This window comes from Rana temporaria, chromosome 12, assembly GCF_905171775.1.
Source record: "Rana temporaria chromosome 12, aRanTem1.1, whole genome shotgun sequence".
NCBI classification, from domain to species: Eukaryota; Metazoa; Chordata; class Amphibia; order Anura; family Ranidae; genus Rana; species Rana temporaria.
This window is the reverse complement of record NC_053500.1, coordinates 133828577-133847960: the sequence shown is the minus strand read 5'-3', so window position 1 is coordinate 133847960 and position 19384 is coordinate 133828577. Positions and strand designations below refer to the sequence as shown.

The 19384-nt window shown below is 47.9% G+C and overlaps 1 protein-coding gene across 4 annotated transcripts in view; it reads right to left on the bottom strand.

Moving 5' to 3' along the window:
- Positions 1-19001, bottom strand: part of CSNK1D (casein kinase 1 delta) — a 47071-nt gene extending 28070 nt beyond the window's left edge. For 2 of the 4 annotated variants that reach the window (XM_040330776.1, XM_040330778.1), the window contains exons 1-3: positions 18644-18999; positions 3480-3590; positions 3216-3364 (exon numbers count right to left, since the gene is read on the bottom strand). In XM_040330776.1, the coding sequence (XP_040186710.1) occupies positions 3216-3364; positions 3480-3590; positions 18644-18719 (336 nt within the window). In that variant the 5' untranslated portion in view covers positions 18720-18999. Of the gene's footprint in view, positions 1-3215; positions 3365-3479; positions 3591-18643 lie in introns of all 4 variants that reach the window. The other 2 variants (XM_040330779.1, XM_040330777.1) reach the window with 2 other exon arrangements.
- Between the last annotated feature and the right edge of the window lie 383 nt (positions 19002-19384).

Here is a 19384-nt window from a genome sequence, read left to right as displayed (position 1 = left end):
AGATTTCTCACGGTGGTCACTAATCAAGGAGGTGTGATTACAGTTTGTAAAACGAAACTGGATTGGTGCTGTGGGTTTTAGACAAAGCATCACTTCCCTCTATTGGCTCTCTGGCTCTGTACATCAGAGAACCAGGAAACAACAGCAAAAACTAAACAAAAAACTGCAGGCACATTATATGATTTGTTTTTATCTATTTTTAAAAGGAATCAGTTAACTATTATGTCTCTATACCCTGTAAACAGTCACTTCAGCTAAAAAATGTTTTTCCTTTAGTGACCCTTTAAATCCCCTTTCGGATTCTTGGTTCGAACTTCAGCAAGTCGTCTTCACCACATCTCCAAAAAGACAGCACAACCTTTATTCAGGCAATTACCGGGATCACCATCTACCCCAGGACTAAGGCCCCATCACACATCTGAGAAGGGGACTGTAAGTGATTACATGTGGGAACCCCAAGTGAGGGTTCCTGCTAATTATTTCCCGGAGGAAGCCCCATTGACGGCTCTCACAGCCAATCGGAGCTGCTCACAATTGCTCATGGAGCGATTACCTGTGAATGATGGGCTCGGTGCGCAGAGTCTGCATCCAGGGCCGATCATTCGCAGATTTTGAGTACATTTGAGTGGCCACAACTAGCTGCCGAGCCGTCAGCCTCCCATTGCTTTCAATGGGGCTTCCTCCTGCAGCAAAGCGCTAGGAACGCCGAATAATCGCACACGGCCTCATTCACTCCAACCACAGATCAGCCCCTCACTTTATCACTTGCTACAAAGTTATATCACTGCAGTCTGATCCTTGTGAGGACAGGAGATAGAGGAAATGCTTCCTCCTGTCTGCAGCAGACTGATGACAGCACCTCGGCCTAGGCAAAGTCACTTGACGGGGGCTAAAACTGCATTTCAATAATTGGAGCTCCGACACTCCGGACCTGGACTGACTTGGAGGTAAGCAGGTGTAAAAACAGACAAACGTGGCTATACAAGCTGCATGGAACACCCGTTGTGGCCCAATTAATAAGAGCCCATATACCGATACAAACGTGAAAAATTATACCAAAAATTCATAGAAATACTGCAAGGCCCACTTTAGGTCCTCCCTATAGTAGTTTTACTGCTACAGGACGAAACCTGTGCTCCTGATCACACTAAAATGATAGACATAACACACACACACACACACACACACACACACACACACCTCCCCCCTAGGCATACATTTTATTTAGTCCCCACATCGCACGACCGCGCAATTGTCAGTTAACCACTTGCCGACCAACCGCCATCGTTAAAGGATGGTGCTTTAAAAGCTATAGCCCCTTCCCTGCCGGTGACATTTATACAGTAATAAGTGGCTATTCTTAGCTCTGATTGCTATATAAAATGTCACTGGTCCCAAAAAAGTGTCAAGTGTCCGATCTGTCCACCGCAATGTCGCAGTCCCACTAAAAAGTCTCTAATCACCACCAACACTAGTCAATTTTAATATATACCGTATTTATCGGCGTATACCGCGCACTTTTTTCCCCTTAAAATAAGGGGAAAATCGTGGGTGCGCGATATACGCCGATACCTGCTTCCCGCGCTGTGTTTGAATGCCTGCGCCGACGTATACCGAGTGCAGTACACTCGGCCAGGCTCAGCTTCGCTCGTGCGCACGCATAAATGTCACAGAGCGTGAGCACGAGCGAAGCCGAATGTAGACGAGTGTACTGCACTCGGTATACGTCGGCGGAGGCGTTCAAACTGAGCGCGGGAAACGGTGATTCGACGGGGAGACAGCGCGTGAGAACACCACCGAAGCGGCAGATGGACGCCGAACCCGACGCGCAAGACACCAAAACTGTAAGTACTAAAATGTTTTTTTTTTACAGGAATTGCAGGTCCACATTAGGGGTGCGCGCTGTACGCCGATAAATACGAAATATTATATATATATATATATATATATATATATATATAAATAAAACTAATCACACACACACAATGCCACAATCTATCCTCTATTTTGTAGGCGCAATAACTTTTGCGAAAACCAAATCAATAAACGCTTATTGTGATTTTTTTTTTTAACCAAAAATATGTAGAAGAATACGTATTGGCCTAAACTGATAAATAACTTTTTATGGGGGAAATCATAGCAAAAAAAAAAAAAGTTATTTTTTTCAAAATTGGCAAAAAGCGCATGAAAAAAAAAAAAAAAAAAACACACACGTCAATTTTGTTTGGGTACAGCGTCGTACGTCAGTTAACCACTTAAGGACCACCCAACGCTGATATACGTCGGCAGAATGGCACGGCTGGGCACAATCACGTACCTGTACGTCCTCTTTAAGTGCCCAGCCGTGGGTCGCCCGCGACCCGGTCTGAAGCTCCGTGACTGCGGGACCCGATCGCCCCCGGAGTCCCGCGATTGGTCACAGGAGCTGAAGAACGGGGAGTGGCGAGTGTAAACACACCTTCCCCGTTCTTCACAGTGGCAGTGTCATTGATCGCCTTTCCCTATATCGGGGAACAGACGATCAGTGACGTCACACGTCCAGCCCCGCCCCCCTACAGTTAGAAACACATATGAGGTCACACTTAACCCCTTCAGCACCCCCTAGTGGTTATGCATGGGATATGAAGAGAAGAATGGATAGCCGCACTCCGATGACCATTAAGGTTGTCTTTTATTTAAACGAACAGCAGGTACATCACATCACAGGGTTACAGCAATGGAACAGCCGACGCGTTTCGCACTGGACTAGTGCTTATTCATGGCTAGTGGTTAACTCCCAAACTGCGATTGTCATTTTCATAGTAATGAATGCATTTTTATAGCACTTTTTGCTGTGAAAATGACAATGGTCCCAAAAATGTGTCAGAAATTGTCCACCATAATGTCGCAGTCACAAAAAAAAAAGCTGATCGCCGCCATTAGTAGTAAAAAAAATTCTTCAAGTGGTTAATAAAGCACCCCACACACAGCAGGGGCAAAACAGACATGGTCACATGACCTCAACCAATGTGTTCACTGTGCAAAATCCTTCCAGATATCAATTCAGACATCAAATAGCCACAGGGGTCTTCTTTTCACGCGCTCAGCAGCAGATAACGTTCCTAATTGTCCTGCCATTCAACAGTTTGAAAAGTGCCTTAATTATTCAGCATAAATACCGTACGAGACGCGGACCCCCCCCCCCCCCCCATGTTTATTGCCAAAACAAAACTCACCATCTGGTCGGCTAGCAGCAGTACGGTTTTCAAGCTGAATTTCCTGGAGCAGAAGTTGAAGAGATCTTCCAGGCTTGGTCCCAGCAACTCCATCACCATGACGTTATAGTCGCCCTCCGCGCCGCACCACTTTATGGTTGGGATTCCCACTAAAGAGGAAGAAAACAAGCTGGTAAACAATGCTGGACACAGAATGGGAGGTCGCCTTGCCGAGGCTGTAGGTGGCGTCTGATGACATCACACTGAAGTCCAGGCGCTCCTCACCTCCTCCTTGCATCATCTTGTAGATCTTGCTCTCGATGTGGAGCTGGGGATGCTTCGTCTTCACACATTCTAACTTTATTGCAACTTCCTCAGCTGCTGCGATGTCAGTGCCTGCAAAATAAACAGATATAAAAAATATTTAATATTTTATATAGTAATTATAGGGCCAACAAAGCTAGAATTTATATATTTGAGAGATTGATTGATTGATTGATATATATCAAACTGCTTTACCACATAAAGCAGGGAAATCATTCTGAAGCAGGGGTCTCAAACTGGTGGTCCCTCCAGCTGTTGTGAAACTACAAGTCCCATTATGCCTCTGCCTTGCAATGCCTCATGGGACTTGTAGTTTTGCACTAGCTGGAGGACCGCCAGACACCTGTTCTAAAAGCCTAACACACACACACACACACACACACACACACACACACAATGAGATTATCGGATCAATGACCTTCGGGGTTTTTTTTATGGTATTTTTTGCATGCTAGTCTCCAGATCGAAAATGAAGAGGTTAACTAAAATACGAAAATTATCGTACAACAAAAATTTGTAATCGATGTCACGTGTTGTGTATTTCTATTGTATTTTTGGTTTAAAAAACCTGTAGATTAACCCCTTGGTGCCAGCTGCACACAAATATGCCACCTCTCGTGACATGGTGCTTGGCTCCGCCTCCCAGTGTCATAAACCTCTTAAAGGGGGTAAAAAGGATTAAACAAAAATTGTATGATCTGGTATAGTATGCTAAAAAAAAAAAAAAAAAAAAAAAAAATCAACGTGTATTAGTATAGTTTTTTTACGGTTTTAAGGTAAAAAAAACATCTGACAGAACCCCCCCCCCCCCCACGCCGAGCCCCCGTTTTACTTACCTCACCTTTCGAAAGTCCCAGGCGCGTCCCCGTCATCCTGTTCAGTTCCCAGCCTGGCCGTTGATTGGCTAGGCGGATTGATAGCAGCGCAGCCAATGGCTGGCGCTGCTGTCAATCACAGCGGATGACGCCGCACGCCCGAGTGATACAGTCGGCGGCTATGGACGCCGCTGTATCACGGGAGCGCCCTCGCAAAAGCTTTCCACCATGCGAGGGAGCTCGCATGAACGTGGAAAGCTTTTGCGAGGAGGAGCCGAGACAGCCGCCGAGGGATCCCAGAAGACACGGATTCAGGGACCACTCTGCAAAACAAGCTGCACAGTGGAGGTAAGTATAACATATTTGTTATTTTAAAAAAAAAAATGTCTGCCTTTAACCATTTAACAACCAGCTCACACACATACTGCAGCAGGTTGGCAGTGCTGTGTGAATTACCGTACCGGTACAACAACGCGCCCTCAATGCAGGAGCGTGCCCACGACCGCCTAGTAAAGAGAAAGAATAAAAGTACTGTGTTTATGCTTTTGCTAGTACACTGGAACCTCAGATTGCGAATAACGCGGTTTACGAACGTTCCGCAATACAAGCCATTTTTTAAATCCTGAATCCTTTTGCGAGCGTGGTCTCAGGATTCAAGCTGCTGGGGTGTGCAGTACCGCATTTGGCCAGAAGTGCAGTGGGGGTCCCAGCGATGCACGGATGCCCGAGTGTCTCCGGCGCCCCCGCACCTCTGGCCACATGCGATACTGCATAGACAAGCAGTGGCTGCAGTTTCCATTATGCGAATCGGATGCGTTTTTTAATGAGCGTTTCGCAATACAAGCTATTTCATTAAAAAATTCCGACTTGCTTTGCGAGTGTCATCTCGCAAGACAAGCAGAATTCAAGCTGCTGGGGTGTGCAGTACCGCATTTGGTTCACGAGCGTCTCTGGCGCGCCCGCACACCTCTGACCACATGCGGTACTGTGTAGACAAGCAGTGGCTGCGGATTATCGGAGTTACCATCATTTCCTATGGGGAAACTCGCTTTGATATACGAGTGCTTCGGATGATAAGCATCCTTGTGGAACAAGTTATGCTCGTAATCCGAGGTATTCCTGTATTGGACGAGCATCACAATAGACCTGGGCACCTGACCAATGAGGGCAAGCAGATCTCACACCGACCAATCAGCATTTTCTAGATTGTAAGCTCTAAAGGAGCAGGGCACTACGATTCCTCCTGTATTGATATGTATTGTAACTGTACTATCTTGCCCCCATGTTGTAAAGCGCTGCGTAAACTGTTGGTACTATATAAATCCTGAAGAATTATAAAACATAATAAAAAAATAATCATAAAAAAAAAAAAATATATAATAATAATAGCTTTTTTTCAGCGGGAATGCGGGGGAACGCAGTTCCGGCACCTCCTGGACTGATTGTATGTAATGGCAAGAGGTGCGCTGCAGGGTGTTGATGCTCACTGCTGGTGATCTATTTTTGCAGGGGGGGGGTCTATACTTGCTGGTGGGGTACCTATTGTTGCTGGGGGGGGGGGGGGCGGTCTTATGTTCTTGCTGGGGGGTCAGTTGTTGCTGAAAGAGATCTACTGTTGGGGGAGGGGGTCTATTGTTGATGGCAGGCAGAGAGTCTATTAATGCTGGCTGTGTGGAGATCTGTTGATGCTGCCGGGAGTCTATTGTTGCTGGGGGGGGGGGATTTTGTTGTGGGTGGTCCATTGTTGTTAGGAGGGTCTATTGTTATTGGCTGCAGGGGGGTCTATTTTACTGTTTTTCTTGATATCATTACCAAATTCCATACAAATTAGGCCCCTTTCAGACGTCCGTTAAAGGACTTGTAATACATCCCTATGGGATTGCGTCCGTTAGCGGATGGAGCATCCGCTAGCGTCCGTCGGGATCCGGTTTTCAGACGGAAGAAAACCCTATTTTTCTTCCGTCCGGCGGAACGGAACTGATGCAGACGGACAGACGGTCCGTCTGCATCCGGTTCCCCATAGGGGACAGCGGAGCAGAGACAGGGCGGTCCCTATCCGCCGACAGCTCAGCGGGGATCCCCGCTGAGCCGACCCAGAAACGGTCCGCTCCGTGTGAAAGAGCCCTTACTTAGTATCACAAAATGATACTTGGTTCGATATTGTCTAAAAGGGGCAGTACTGGGAGGTAGGTAGGGGGCGGAGAAAAGGGGTGGGGTGGAAAGGGGGAGTCCCTGCACCTATTGTGTGAGAAAAAAAGCCCTGATAATATAATAAATTTTATTATGATATTTTTTATAATATTAATAATATTATTATAAATAAATGTTATAAAAAATATAATAAAAATAAAATGTATTAAATAATAAAATGCTGCAAACATCTCATAAGTCATATTACACTATTAGAAGGATGGGGCCCTTTCTCATTCCAAAAACAAAAAACATGTCAAATAGGAGATCTGTCACATAAAATGATGGGGGGGTCTATATAGAGGAAATAGCAATACTACTAAAACATCACTAAAATGTCAGAATCCAAAACACAATACAATCTTATATGCTACATGCAGAATTGTATATACAGCTGTCATATAAAAAGCAACAAAACACACACTGCAATTATCCGCCGTGAAAGAGGAAGTGCTTTATTTATCCAGTATCACTGCAGAAGCCATGGCGGTGGTGGCGGTGGGGGGAAGGGCTGGGGACACCTCCCAAGCCTTTTCGATCAGGGCTCCCGTGGAGTGACAGTTGCACATTCAGGACCTCCTTGGGTCATCTGTGTCAAGGCAAAGGGCTATTGGCTAGGCTACAATTCTTTCATTTAATTGGCAAGGTTGGCTCTGTAGCCGACACACGCACTTCGTTCTGCACAGACATGTCTGATCATTGTACATTTGCTAATGACTGACCTCAATTTCCACGTCTTGCATGATCTCCCTGTATTAGCAATGCTCTGGAAACAGGAAGCACCCAGGTCATCCGATTCAGAGGACCGTCTACCTGGAGGAGCTCAAAGTACCCATAGACAAAACTCTTGCCTAATCCAGACTCCATTATACCCTGCGGTTACCAACGTCATGCATAGGTGCAGCAGCAAAGAGGGTGGGCTGCAATGCCCACATATACATCCATGGGCAGCAAAGGTTTCTGTGCTGAACGTGGGTTCACCGTACGCTCCTAGCACAATGACCAAGCCAATGGCAGCTCCTAGTCTCCATAATGATCAGGAGCCAGTGGGACCAGCTCCTCATCATGTGACATTAGATTGGGCAGACCTTCCTGACCCCAGGCGTAATAACTTAAAAGGGACACTGAGGCTAGGTGGGTTAAAGAATAAACGCACACAAACAAAGTGCGCTTTTTCTTTTTGCCCTTGTGCCTTGACTTAAGGGTCCTTTCACACTAGCGGACCGTTCGTCCGCTCATTACAAGTCCGTTAATTACAAGTCCGTTAACGGACTTGTAATGAATCCCTATGGGAACGCGTCCGTTAGCGGATGGAGCATCCGCTAGCGTCAGTCGGGATCCGCTTTTCCGAATTGACACTAGCGGGAGCCAATGGCTGCGCTGCCATCAATCATCCAATGAAGAGCCGAGAAGCCCGCGCATTCACAACCTGGGACTTTCAAATGCTCAGGTAAGTAAACGAGGGGGGGGGGGGGCATCGGATGTTTTCTCACCTTAATGCATAGGGTGCATTAGGGTGAAAAACAACGCAGAGCTTTACAACCCCTTTAAACCATCCTACCCTCCCCCTCTGCAACTGGCCATACATGGATCCAATGGTGCTTTATGTGGTTGGTGGACATTATAGGTCTGTGTGTAGGCCAAAGCGCCTTCCATGTTTTGGAGGAGCGATGCTGGTACTTCCTGTTTATACACACCCAGGAGGTTCTGTATTGCCCCACCATAGATGAACCTTCATCACTGGATTGGGCTATGGTCCCATGGGTAGTGGCAGCGGCGAACGTCTGTTGGCTGACCACTTTCGGGAAGGATCATGATTGGACAGAATTCAATACCCTGATCTCCACTGTCTAGACACTCTTCCCCCTAGGATAAGCAGAGTACGTGCGCGGCTTATCCCATCGTCCATATACAGGTGACAGTAAGCTGATGGATGTTCTCCTTTGGAGATTGACAGCCATTATAGGTCTGTAGGAAGCCAAATTAACCTTCTATGTTTTGGGGGAGAAATGCTGGTATCTGTAGTTCAATCGCACCCAGGAGATCCTGTGTGTTTTTTGCCATTGGCCAACTACTCTTTGAGGGAGATCATGATTGGTATTGTTCCTTGCCATCTAGCCACTCCCCCTCCCAGATAAACATACATGCTCTGCTTATTCAAATGTATATATGTTGGTAACTGGTAGACGTTCCCTCTGGAGTCTTTTGTGATTGACAGCCATTATGGGCTGGTACTCGTAGTTCAACCATACGCAGGAAATAGGGTTGTCCCGATACTAGTATCGGTATCTGGACCGATATGGAGCATTTGCGCGAGTACTTGTACTCACGCAAATGCTCCCGATGCCAGACCCGATACTTTTTTTTTCTTCTAGAGAGCGGGTGGAAAGGGGGCGGAGAGTGTGTGGAAAGGGGGCGGAGAGTGGAGCAGAGCAGTCCTCAAAGAGAAAGCCACAAACCTCCACCCCCCACCGCCGCGTTGATCAGCGCGGGGAACATTACAGCATTCATTTGAATAGCTGTGTGTTCCCCGCCGCGCACGTCATATATAGCCCCTCCCCCTTATCCGGGCAGTTTGATGGGTGATCTGTCTATCAAAGTGCCCGGACAAGGTGGGACAGGCTATATATGATGTGCGCGGCGGGGAACACACAGCTATTCAAATGAAAGCTGTAATGTTCCCCGCGCTGATCAACTAGGCGGCGGCGGGGGTGAGGGCTTGGCTATCTCTGGGGGGGGGGGGGGGGGGGGGGGACACATTTTAAAAAAAGTATCAGTAATCGGTATCGGCGAGTACATGAAAAAAAGTATCGGTACTTGTACTCGGTCCTAAAAAAGTGGTAACGGGACAACCCTAGCAGGAAAGTCCAGTTGTTGCACCACCATAGGTGACCCTCCATCACTATGGCTGGATTGGGCTCTGATCTCACAGATGGCAGTGGCAGACTATCATGGGTTGGCCACCTTTGAGGGTGATTGGGCAGAGTTAAACAGCCAGGTTTGTTATTGTGCTCCTCAAGACTGGTTGCACTCAGCTTGTCCAAGCATACAAGACTGGCCACCATATAGCCGCATTTCCATCGATTTATCCAAAGTGATCCAAGTCTGTACTGTAGGTAGTCAAAGGGGCTTTCCACATTTTGATAGAGTAATTCTGGTACTTCCAATCCAACCACACCCAAGTGGCCTTGGTGTTTCATCACCAGACATTATTCTCCCATCACTATGGCTGTATTGAGCTATGATCCTATAGGTGGCAACAGCCAATTACTCCCATAGCCAAACCTACACGCTTGCAAGCCCATTGTTGTGTTGTCTGTATCATATCAAAATCCAATAAGATAAAAAAAAAATAACACCTACACACTTGAGTCATACACATGTGACAGTGGGCCAAATAGAGGTTTCCCTTGGTGCCTTTGTGACTGATCACTATGGATAGGTCTGTAGGTAGCCAAAGGGGCCTTCTATGCTTTGAAGGTGCGGTATTGGTACTTGTAGCTGAAGCACTCCCAAGAGGCCCTGTTGTTGCACCACAATAGATGACTCTCCAGCACTATGGCTGGATTGGGCTATGATCCCAGTGGTGGCAGTGACAGATGACTAGTGGCCAAGTGGGGAAATGTATGGAGCAGGTAATGACTACTGTTATTGTTCCTCGACTAGTCACACCTTTCTTAGCTAACCATATGCGTTTATCTCGTCCAAGGGTTCAAGATTAGTCACTGTCTAGCCCAGGGGTGCCCAACCGTTTGAAGAGCGAGGGCCACAGGTTGTGGGCCACAATGAGCAGAGCGGGTGGGTGGCATGTCCGGGTCAGCTCTGCATACGTAGAGCCGACACGGACACAGCCCACTATACTCCTATAGTTTATTTATTTTTGCTGATTGGATTGGAGTTGGTTTATGTCTGCCACTACTTTAGAGGTGAATGGAGGGTCCAATTGGTTGGACCGACTGTGTGAAAGGGGCCCAAGGCTGCTTTCACACTGATGCGCTGTGGTTTACCCGCACAGCAGGTGCAACGCAGTGTACTTTGCAATAGACTTTTAATATATTCTGCAGGTTTGGTGCACTTTCAGAAAGCTCACTAAACTCCACAGGTAATAACAGAAGCCTATGGCTCGGTGCAGGTAACCCGCAGGTGCGCTGCTCTGCGGATCAGTTTGAAAGCAGCCCAGTAACCACCGCAGAGCAGATATGCCCATATATACACGTGGCCCAGATTCTCGTAGAATCGCCTATCTTTAGGCGGGCGTAGCGCATCTGAGATACACTACGCCGCCGTAACTTAGAGCGGCATGTCCCGTATTCTTAAAGAACTTGCGCTTTAAGTTACGCCGGCATAGTGTAACTGGGCCGGCGTAAGCCCGCCTAATTCAAATGTGGAAGTGGTGGGCGTGTTTTATGGAAATTAATCGTGACCCCACGTTTTTTACGCTTTTTTCGAACGGCGCATGCCAAGTATCACGTCGAATTTTCTAATTAAATTGCGCCCGCTCAATGCCTAGTCGACGTGAACGTAACTTACGTCCAGCCCCATTCACGGACGACTTACGCAAACGATGTAAAACGTGAAAAATTTGACGCTGTTCCGACGTCCATACCCAACATTGGTACTCCTCATCTACGCCTCATAGAGCAGGGGTAACTTTACACCCAAAAATGCCCAACGTAAAAAAATGCGCCGGCCGCACATACGTTTTGAGAATCGGCGTATCTAGCTCATTACCATATTCGACGTGTAAATCGACAGAAGCGCCACCTAGCGGCCAGCGTAAATATGCAACTTAGACACGACGGCGTAAGAGACTTACGCCGGTTGGATCTAAGACAAATCTATGGGTAACTGATTCTAAGAATCAGACGCATAGATACGACGCCTCAAACTCAGAGTTATGACGGCGTATCTGAAGATACGCTGGCGTAACTCCTACGAGAATCTGGGCCTGCGATTTTAGTGATAAACTGACCTTTAATAACAGTATTCTATTCCATCCCAGAGCAGAGGTTGCGGGCCACATCAAAGGGTTCCGCGGGCCACATCAAAGGGTTCCACTGGTTGGGCACCCCTGGTCTAGCCAAATCTCCCTTAGCTAAACCTACATGCTCAGTTCATCCAAACGTACATATACAGATTACAGCGGCTGGTAGACTTTTCCCCTGATGCCTTCGTGATTCGCAGCCATTATCGGTCTGTAGGCAGGCAAAGGGGGCTTCCTTGTTTTGGAGGAACAGCTAGGCATGCGGACACTTGTCATTTCTCCACACCTAAGGGCTGCGTTTTTATGCACGTTTAAGCGTGCGACTATGTCTATTAAAATCCTTCATGCCACATCTGTCATGCACTTTCATCATAACACATGTTTTTCATAGAGTTCGATGGTAGTGTTAATAAAAAAGCGTTGCCAAAACTGCACCACACATGTGAAGCAGCCCTATGGCTCAACCCTGACAGGAGGTGACAGTTGCTTGTTCTGGCCACAACTTTGTGTGTCTGGCATGAGTCAACTGTTCTTGGGTGTGAGAACTGCTGTTCCCCCGAGATAGGTGGTCAGCCGAGATTCTGGCTTGTTCTCCCCTCTCCATTCAGCTAGATCAGTGTTTCTCAACTCCAGTCCTCGAGGCGCCCCAACAGGTCATGTTTTCAGGATTTCCCTCAGATGAAATGGCTGTGGTAATTACCAAGGCAGTGAAACTGATCAAATCACCTGTGCAAAATAATGGAAAGCCTGAAAACATGACCTGTTGGGGCGCCTTGAGGACTGGAGTTGAGAAACACTGAGCTAGATGCATCTCTTATAAGCCAGAGCAGACGTATTTAGCAATTGGCTGCCTGGTGGATTTCCAGTACAGGTTTTGCCCATTTTTATGTGAATATTGAAGCATCTTCCCCTATTTAAAAAGAAAATGCTATCTGGAAGCAAATAAAAGAATGTAAACCTTCGAACAAAACTCTTGCCTCTGGCCCATCCCTGTAGGCGCTAGTAATGTCGTTGGGCTTTATTATGGGATCACTGGAATGTTAGAGGGGAGTTTCAGCCTTTTTTTATGTTTATTAAAAGTCAGCAGCTACAAAAAGTGTAGCTGCTGGCTTTTAATAAACAGACACTTACCTGCTTCGCGGTTCCAGTGACGCGCCGGCCGGGGCTTCGCTCCTCTCCCCCCTCTCCGGCCGGCGTCTTCATTCCAAGTGTGGGCACCCGGCCGTGACAGCTTTCGGCTTCACGGCCAGGCACCTACTGCGCATGCGTAAGCGTCACTGCGCATGCGCAAGCGGCACTACGCCATCTGAATGGACAGACGATCGCCTACAGGGAGGGGCTGCAGTAAGGCGATTAAGCTATTCGCCTTACCAGCCCCTCGGCAGAAGGAGGAAGTGGGACAGGAAGTCCCACTCTTCCTGAAGCCCCCACTCCCCCCCCCCCCCCCAAAAAAGTTACATGTCAAATGTGGCATGTAAGGGGGTGAGGAGTGGATTAAGCGGAAGTTCCATTTTTGGGTGGAACGCCGCTTTAAGGATCCCAAATCTTGTGAGAAGATGAAATACAGTGAACAGGATCCTATCTTTAGGATTTGGGATCCTTGCCTTTCCCAGATTTCCATGAGAATGTCCGGCTCACACAGACCTCCATGCAACTGCATTTGTATGTTTGGGGCCACCTGTAAAGTGAACCTTGAAGTGTCTCTCCCAATAAAAAAGCGACCTGGAAGCAATAGAATTATGTAAACAATACAACAAAGATTCACCGGGCTTCACTGTGGAATCCTGGAACCGTTGAGAATCCCAAATTTTGCGTGAAGATGCTGGTATTGGTCTGGAAAGCATTCTTGCTGGATTTGGGATCCTGCTAGAAGATCCAATAATATCACGCTCACCAGAAGCCGAGTGTCTTACAAGTGGGGGGTATGAAGCATGCATGGTCAGCTTGAAAAGTGGCCCCAAACATACGATTATGGTCAATCATGCAGCCATTTGTTGTTCTACCTTAGGGAATAAGTGCACTTTCAGCTTTCAGACAAAGTGATTCTAGTTTCCCTCTCCACAGATGTATGCTTGTTGAGATCTGATGGCCTGTGGCCTCCATTTATATCCAGCAGTGAAAGGCTTCCTCTCCTCGCTGCACCTGTGCAACTCCATAAATTACTGTAGGCTTCTCTACCGGGACATGGCACCATCAGTCTCTAGGGCTGTATTGCACAGGTGTGACCAGGAGGGGGAGTCTTTGACAGTTGGATGTAAACAAACGCTAGATGCTGCAGCCTATAGGTGAGGCTGTTTTTTTTTTGGGGGGGGGGTTCAGTTTAAAAAAAATAAAAATTGAGTTGATTTCCCCATCCACATATTTGAGGTGGAGGAGTGAAATCCTCCATGCTTTCAAAATACAATGATACAGTTCCCTGGCATCAGAACACACTGATCGGTGCTGCAGTCTATAGCCTGCAGTGCTGATCTAGCGGCTAAAACCCAACCAGGCAAATGGACTTATGTTGAACATGGAAGGCGCTTTGGCCTACATACAGACCTATAATGTCCACCAACCACAAAAAGCACCAAGGGAAACATCTATTGGCTCGCCGTCACCTGCATATGTACGCTCAGAAGAGCCGAGTGCGTACATTTAGCTAGATGGCAGTCATCTTGTAAGCTTGGACAAACCAAGCAACTACACTTAGCTAAGGGATGGGCGGCTAAATGGTGGCCAGTCTTAGGAAGAGCAATACCAGGCTGTTTACCTCTGCCCATTCAATTTCCAGTATAGTCTAGAGGACAAACAATATGGAATATCCCTAAGAAGGCCCCTTTGGCTACCTACAGACGTATAATGTCCATCAATTATAAAGGCACCAAGAGGAACAAACTATAGGCTCACTGTCACCTGCATAAGTACGCTTGGACAAGCCGAATACATATGTCTATCCAATGGGAGGAGGGTCTAGAGAACATCGACGATCAGGGTGTTCAATCCTGCCCAATCACAGACTCCCTTGAAAATGGTCAACCAATAGTTGTCAACTGCTGTCACATATGGGATCAGACAAATCCGGTGATGGAAGTTCCTCTATGGTGGGGCAATGAGAAGACCTCTTGGGTGTGATTGAACTAAAAGAACCAATATTGCTCCCCCAAACATAGAAGGCCCCTCCGACAACCTAGAACGGCCATCAAAAGACCCGGGAGAGCATCTATCGGCTTGCAGTCAGCTACATATGTACGCTTGGACGAGCCAAGTGCGTAGGTTTATCTAGGGGGGGGGGGGGGGCGACTAGACAGCAGTGAAGAATATCAATCACAGTGTATAATCCTGTCCAATCACAATCTCCCTTGAAAGTGGTGAACCAATAATCATCCACCACTGGCACCAACAGTATCACAGATCATCCCAGCGATGGAGATTCCTCTATTGTATGGTGGAGCAATGAGAAGGACTCCTGGGTGTGGTTGAACTACAAGTACAAACATTGCTCCTCCAAGACATGGAGGGCTTCTTTGGATTGGCCATACAATTGGCTGACCACAATATAGCACCCCATAATGGTCTGCAGGACAAGCAAGAATGTCTCCAGCAAGACCAGGAAGGCCCAACTTACAGACCTATAATAGTCAACAAGGACACCAAGGAGACCATCAGCTCACTGTATGCTAGGACAAGCCGAGCGCGTATGCTCATCTAGGGGCAGGACCATCTAGACAGTGGGGATCAACAACGCTCAGGGTACTCAATCCTGCCCAATTATTACATCTATCGGCTCGCTGGCACCTACATATGTACGCTAGTATGAGCCAAACGTGTACGTTTGTCTGGGGGGGGGGGGGGGGAGCAGGACAGCAGGGGGAACAATAACGAACAGGGTGTTCAATCCTGCCCTCTCCCGAACGTGGTCAGCCAATGGTTGTCCGCTGCTGCCAACCTTGGGACCATAATCCAATGATAAAAGACCATGTATGATGGGGAAATGAGAAGACCTCCAGGGTGTGGAAGAACCACAAGTACCAACATTGCTCCTCTAAGACATGGAGGGTCAATTTGGCTTGGCCAAACAGTTGGCTGACCACAATATTGCACCCCATAATAGTCTGTAGGACAAGTAAGGTGGTCTCCAGCCAGACCAGGAAAGCCCCTCTGGCTACTTACAGGCCTTTAATGGTCAAAAGAGACACCAAGGAGACTAGCAGGTCGCTGTATGCTAGGATGAGCTTAGCATGTACATTTACCTGGGGGGGGGGGGGGGGGGGGGGGGGCATCTTGACAGTGGGGACAAACGCAATCAGAATGCTCAATCCTGCCAAATCACGGTCTCCCTTGAAAGTGGTCAACCACTGCTGCCACCCACTAGATCAGTGGTGCCAGATGTGGCCCTTTGCCTGCCTGTTTTCGGCCCTTGGGGGGCTATTCCTCTTACTGTAATGACACTTTTCGTCCAACTGACACCCAACAGCGGGGCATAATTTCTCCCCCTGACACAAATAATAGGGCATTATTCCTCCCAATGATACCAACAATAGGGCACTCGTCCTTCCCCTAATACCAAATATGTTAATGTTTATGCCCACTGATACCTGGAAATTTCCACTACCACTGGCCACAGTCCGGCCCCCCTAAAGTCTGAAGAATAATAAACTGGCCCTTTGTTTATAAAGTTTGGAGACCCCTGCACTAGATCATAGAAATCAATCCAGTGATGGAAGATCTTCTACGGTGGGGCAAAGAGAGGACTTCCTGGGTGTGGTTAAACTACAAGTACCAGCATTGCTTCCCCAAACATAGAAGGCCCCTTTAGCTACCTAGAACGGCCATTGGTTACAAAAGAACAGGAGGGATCTCTATCGGCTCACTGTCGCCTACATAAGTATGCCAGTACGAGCCGAGCATGTACGTTCATCTGTGGCAGTCCAATCATGACCCCTCCCAGAAGTGGTCAGCCAATGGTCGTCCGCCGACAAGATCATATATTCATCCAGTAATAGAAGATCCTCTATGGAGTGACAATTAGAGGACCTCCTGGTCGTGGTTGAACTACAAGTACCGGCATTGCTTCCCCAAACATAGAAGACCCCTTTGGCTACCTATAGGCCTATAATGGCCATCAGTTACAAAATAATCGGGCCAACATCTATTGGCTCACTGTCACCTACATATGTACGCTAGTAAGAGCCGAGCATGTACGTTCATCGGAGGTGCGGAGCGTCTAGATGGAAGGGAACAATAACAATCAGGGAGTTCAATCATGATCCCTCCCGGAAATGGCCAGCCAATGGTCTTTCGCGGACAAGATCAATCCAGTAATAGAAGATCCTCTACGGTGGGGCAATGAGAGGACCTCCTGGTTGTGGGCATTGCTCCTCCAAACATAGAAGGCCCCTAGAACGGCCATCAGTTACAAAATAACCGGAGGGACATCTATTGGCTCACTGTCACCTACATATGTAAGCCAGTACGAGCCGAGCATGTACGTTTATCTGTGGCAGTCCATTCATGATCCCTTCCCGGAAATGGCCAGCCAATGGTCAACCGCTGACAAGATCATAGATCAATCCAGTAATAGAAGGTCCTCTATGGTGGGGCAATGAGAGGACCTCCTGGTTGTGGTTGAACTACCAGTATTGCTCCCCCAATCAAAGAAGCATTGCCCCCACAAACATTGAAGACCCCCCCTTGGCTACCTATAGACCTATAATGGCCATCAGTTACAAAAGAACATCGAACGGTTCGCTGTCACCTCCATTTGTACGCTAGTACGAGCCGAGCATGTACGTTTATCTGTGGGGAGGAACATCTTAGATGGAAGGGAACAATAACGATCAGGGAGTTCAATCCTGTCCAATTATGATCCGTCATGAAAGTGGTCAGCCAATGGCCGTCCACCGACAAGATCATAGATCAATCTAGTAATAGAAGGTCCTCTATGGTGGGGCAACGAGAGGACCTCCTGGGTGTGGTTAAAGTACAAGTACCGGCATTGCTCCCCCAAACATAGAAGGCCCCATTGACTACCTTCATGAAAGTGGTCAGCCAATGGCCGTCCGCCGACAAGATCATAGATCAATCTAGTAATAGAAGGTCCTCTATGGCGGGGCAACGAGAGAACCTCCTGGGTGTGGTTAAAGTACAAGTACCGGCATTGCTCCCCCAAACATAGAAGGCCCCATTAACTACCTTCATGAAAGTGGTCAGCCAATGGCCTTCCACCGACAAGATCATAGATCAATCTAGTAATAGAAGGTCCTCTATGGCGGGGCAACGAGAGGACCTCCTGGGTGTGGTTAAAGTATAAGTACCGGCATTGCTCCCCCAAACATAGAAGGCCCCATTGACTACCTATATTGGCCATCAGTTACAAAAGAAATCGGGGAACACCTATCGGCGCGATGTCACCTACACACACGTACGCTAGCACGAGCGTGCATGTTTATCTGGGGGGAGGAGCGTCTAGATGGCGGGGAACAATACCGATTAGGGGGTTCAATCCTGCCCAATCATGATCCTTCCTAAAAGTGGTCAGCAAACGGTTGTCCACCGCGGCCAACCTTGGGACCATAACCCAATCCAACGATGAAGGACCATGTATGGTGGGGAAATGAGGACCTCCTAGTTGTGGTTGAACTACAAGTACCAGCATTGCTCCCCCAAAACATAGAAGGCCCCTTTGGCTACCTATAATGGGCGTCAGTTACAAAAGGATCGGGAGGAACACATCGACTCGCTGTCATCTACACATACGTACGCCAGTACGGGCCGAGCGTGCACGTTTACCTGGGAGGGGAGGAGCTCTAGACGGCGGGGAACAATACCGATTAGGGGTTCAATCCTGTCCAATTAGGATCCTTCCTACAAGTGGTCAGCCAATGGTTGGCGGCCACGGCCAACCTTGGGACCATAACCCAATCCAACGATGAAGGACCATGTATGGTGGGGAAATGAGGACATCCTGGGTGTGGTTGAACTACAAGTACCAGCATTGCTCCTCCAAGACCCAGAAGGCCCCTCAAACCTGACCAGAAGCCCACAGACCCCCAATATTGTCTATAGGACCCCCAAAGCAGGAGGAGCCCAGAGGCCCCACCCCCAACCTCCAGGGGGCCCCCCGTCCCCCTACCTCCCCCCAATAGCTTTCTTACCTAAATAAATGTCTCCAAAAGATCCGCTGCCGATCTTCCGGCCCAGCCGGTACCGGTTCCCGACCCTCAGCTCCATGGCAGCTCCTCAGGCCCGTTCTCCGTCTCTGAACCCCGGGGCACTTTTCACCATCAGTTCCCGGCCTCCATCCGCGCTCAGGGCCAACGATACCGGGCTGGAAGGTGACGTCAGGCTCCGTACTCGCTGTTCCCCGCCGCTCCGGGACTCCTCGGTGGCTCGGTAACGGAGGATTACTGCGGATTTTCTCCGACCCCCCCTCTTCTTCCGTCCCGGAAAATAACCCTAGCAAGAGGCTGTCACTAAAGGCTGGTGACGTCACCCCACCTAGCAACAAGCTGCGATGCGATGGGCGGTGTTTCCGAGGGAGCCATGTGACCGGAGATCATAAAGTATCGATCGAGAAAGAAGGCTGCGGGATCTCGGTGCTGCCACCTGCAGGTCCTGGCTGTGGTACTGCACCTGAGTGCATGGTGGAATTGCAGTTAGAAAAAAAAAAAGTCGTTTATCTGCTTTTTCATTTGTTTGTTTTCGTGTTTCTTTATCTATATGTATATATATATTTTTTATGTTTATTTACCTATATGTTTATGTTATTTTTCATGTTTACCTATATGTTTATGTTATTTTTCATGTTTACCTATATGTTTATGTTTTTTTTTTTCATATTTATATATTTTTTTTATTCCCTTTTTATTTATATTCGAGGGAGCGTTGTCACACAG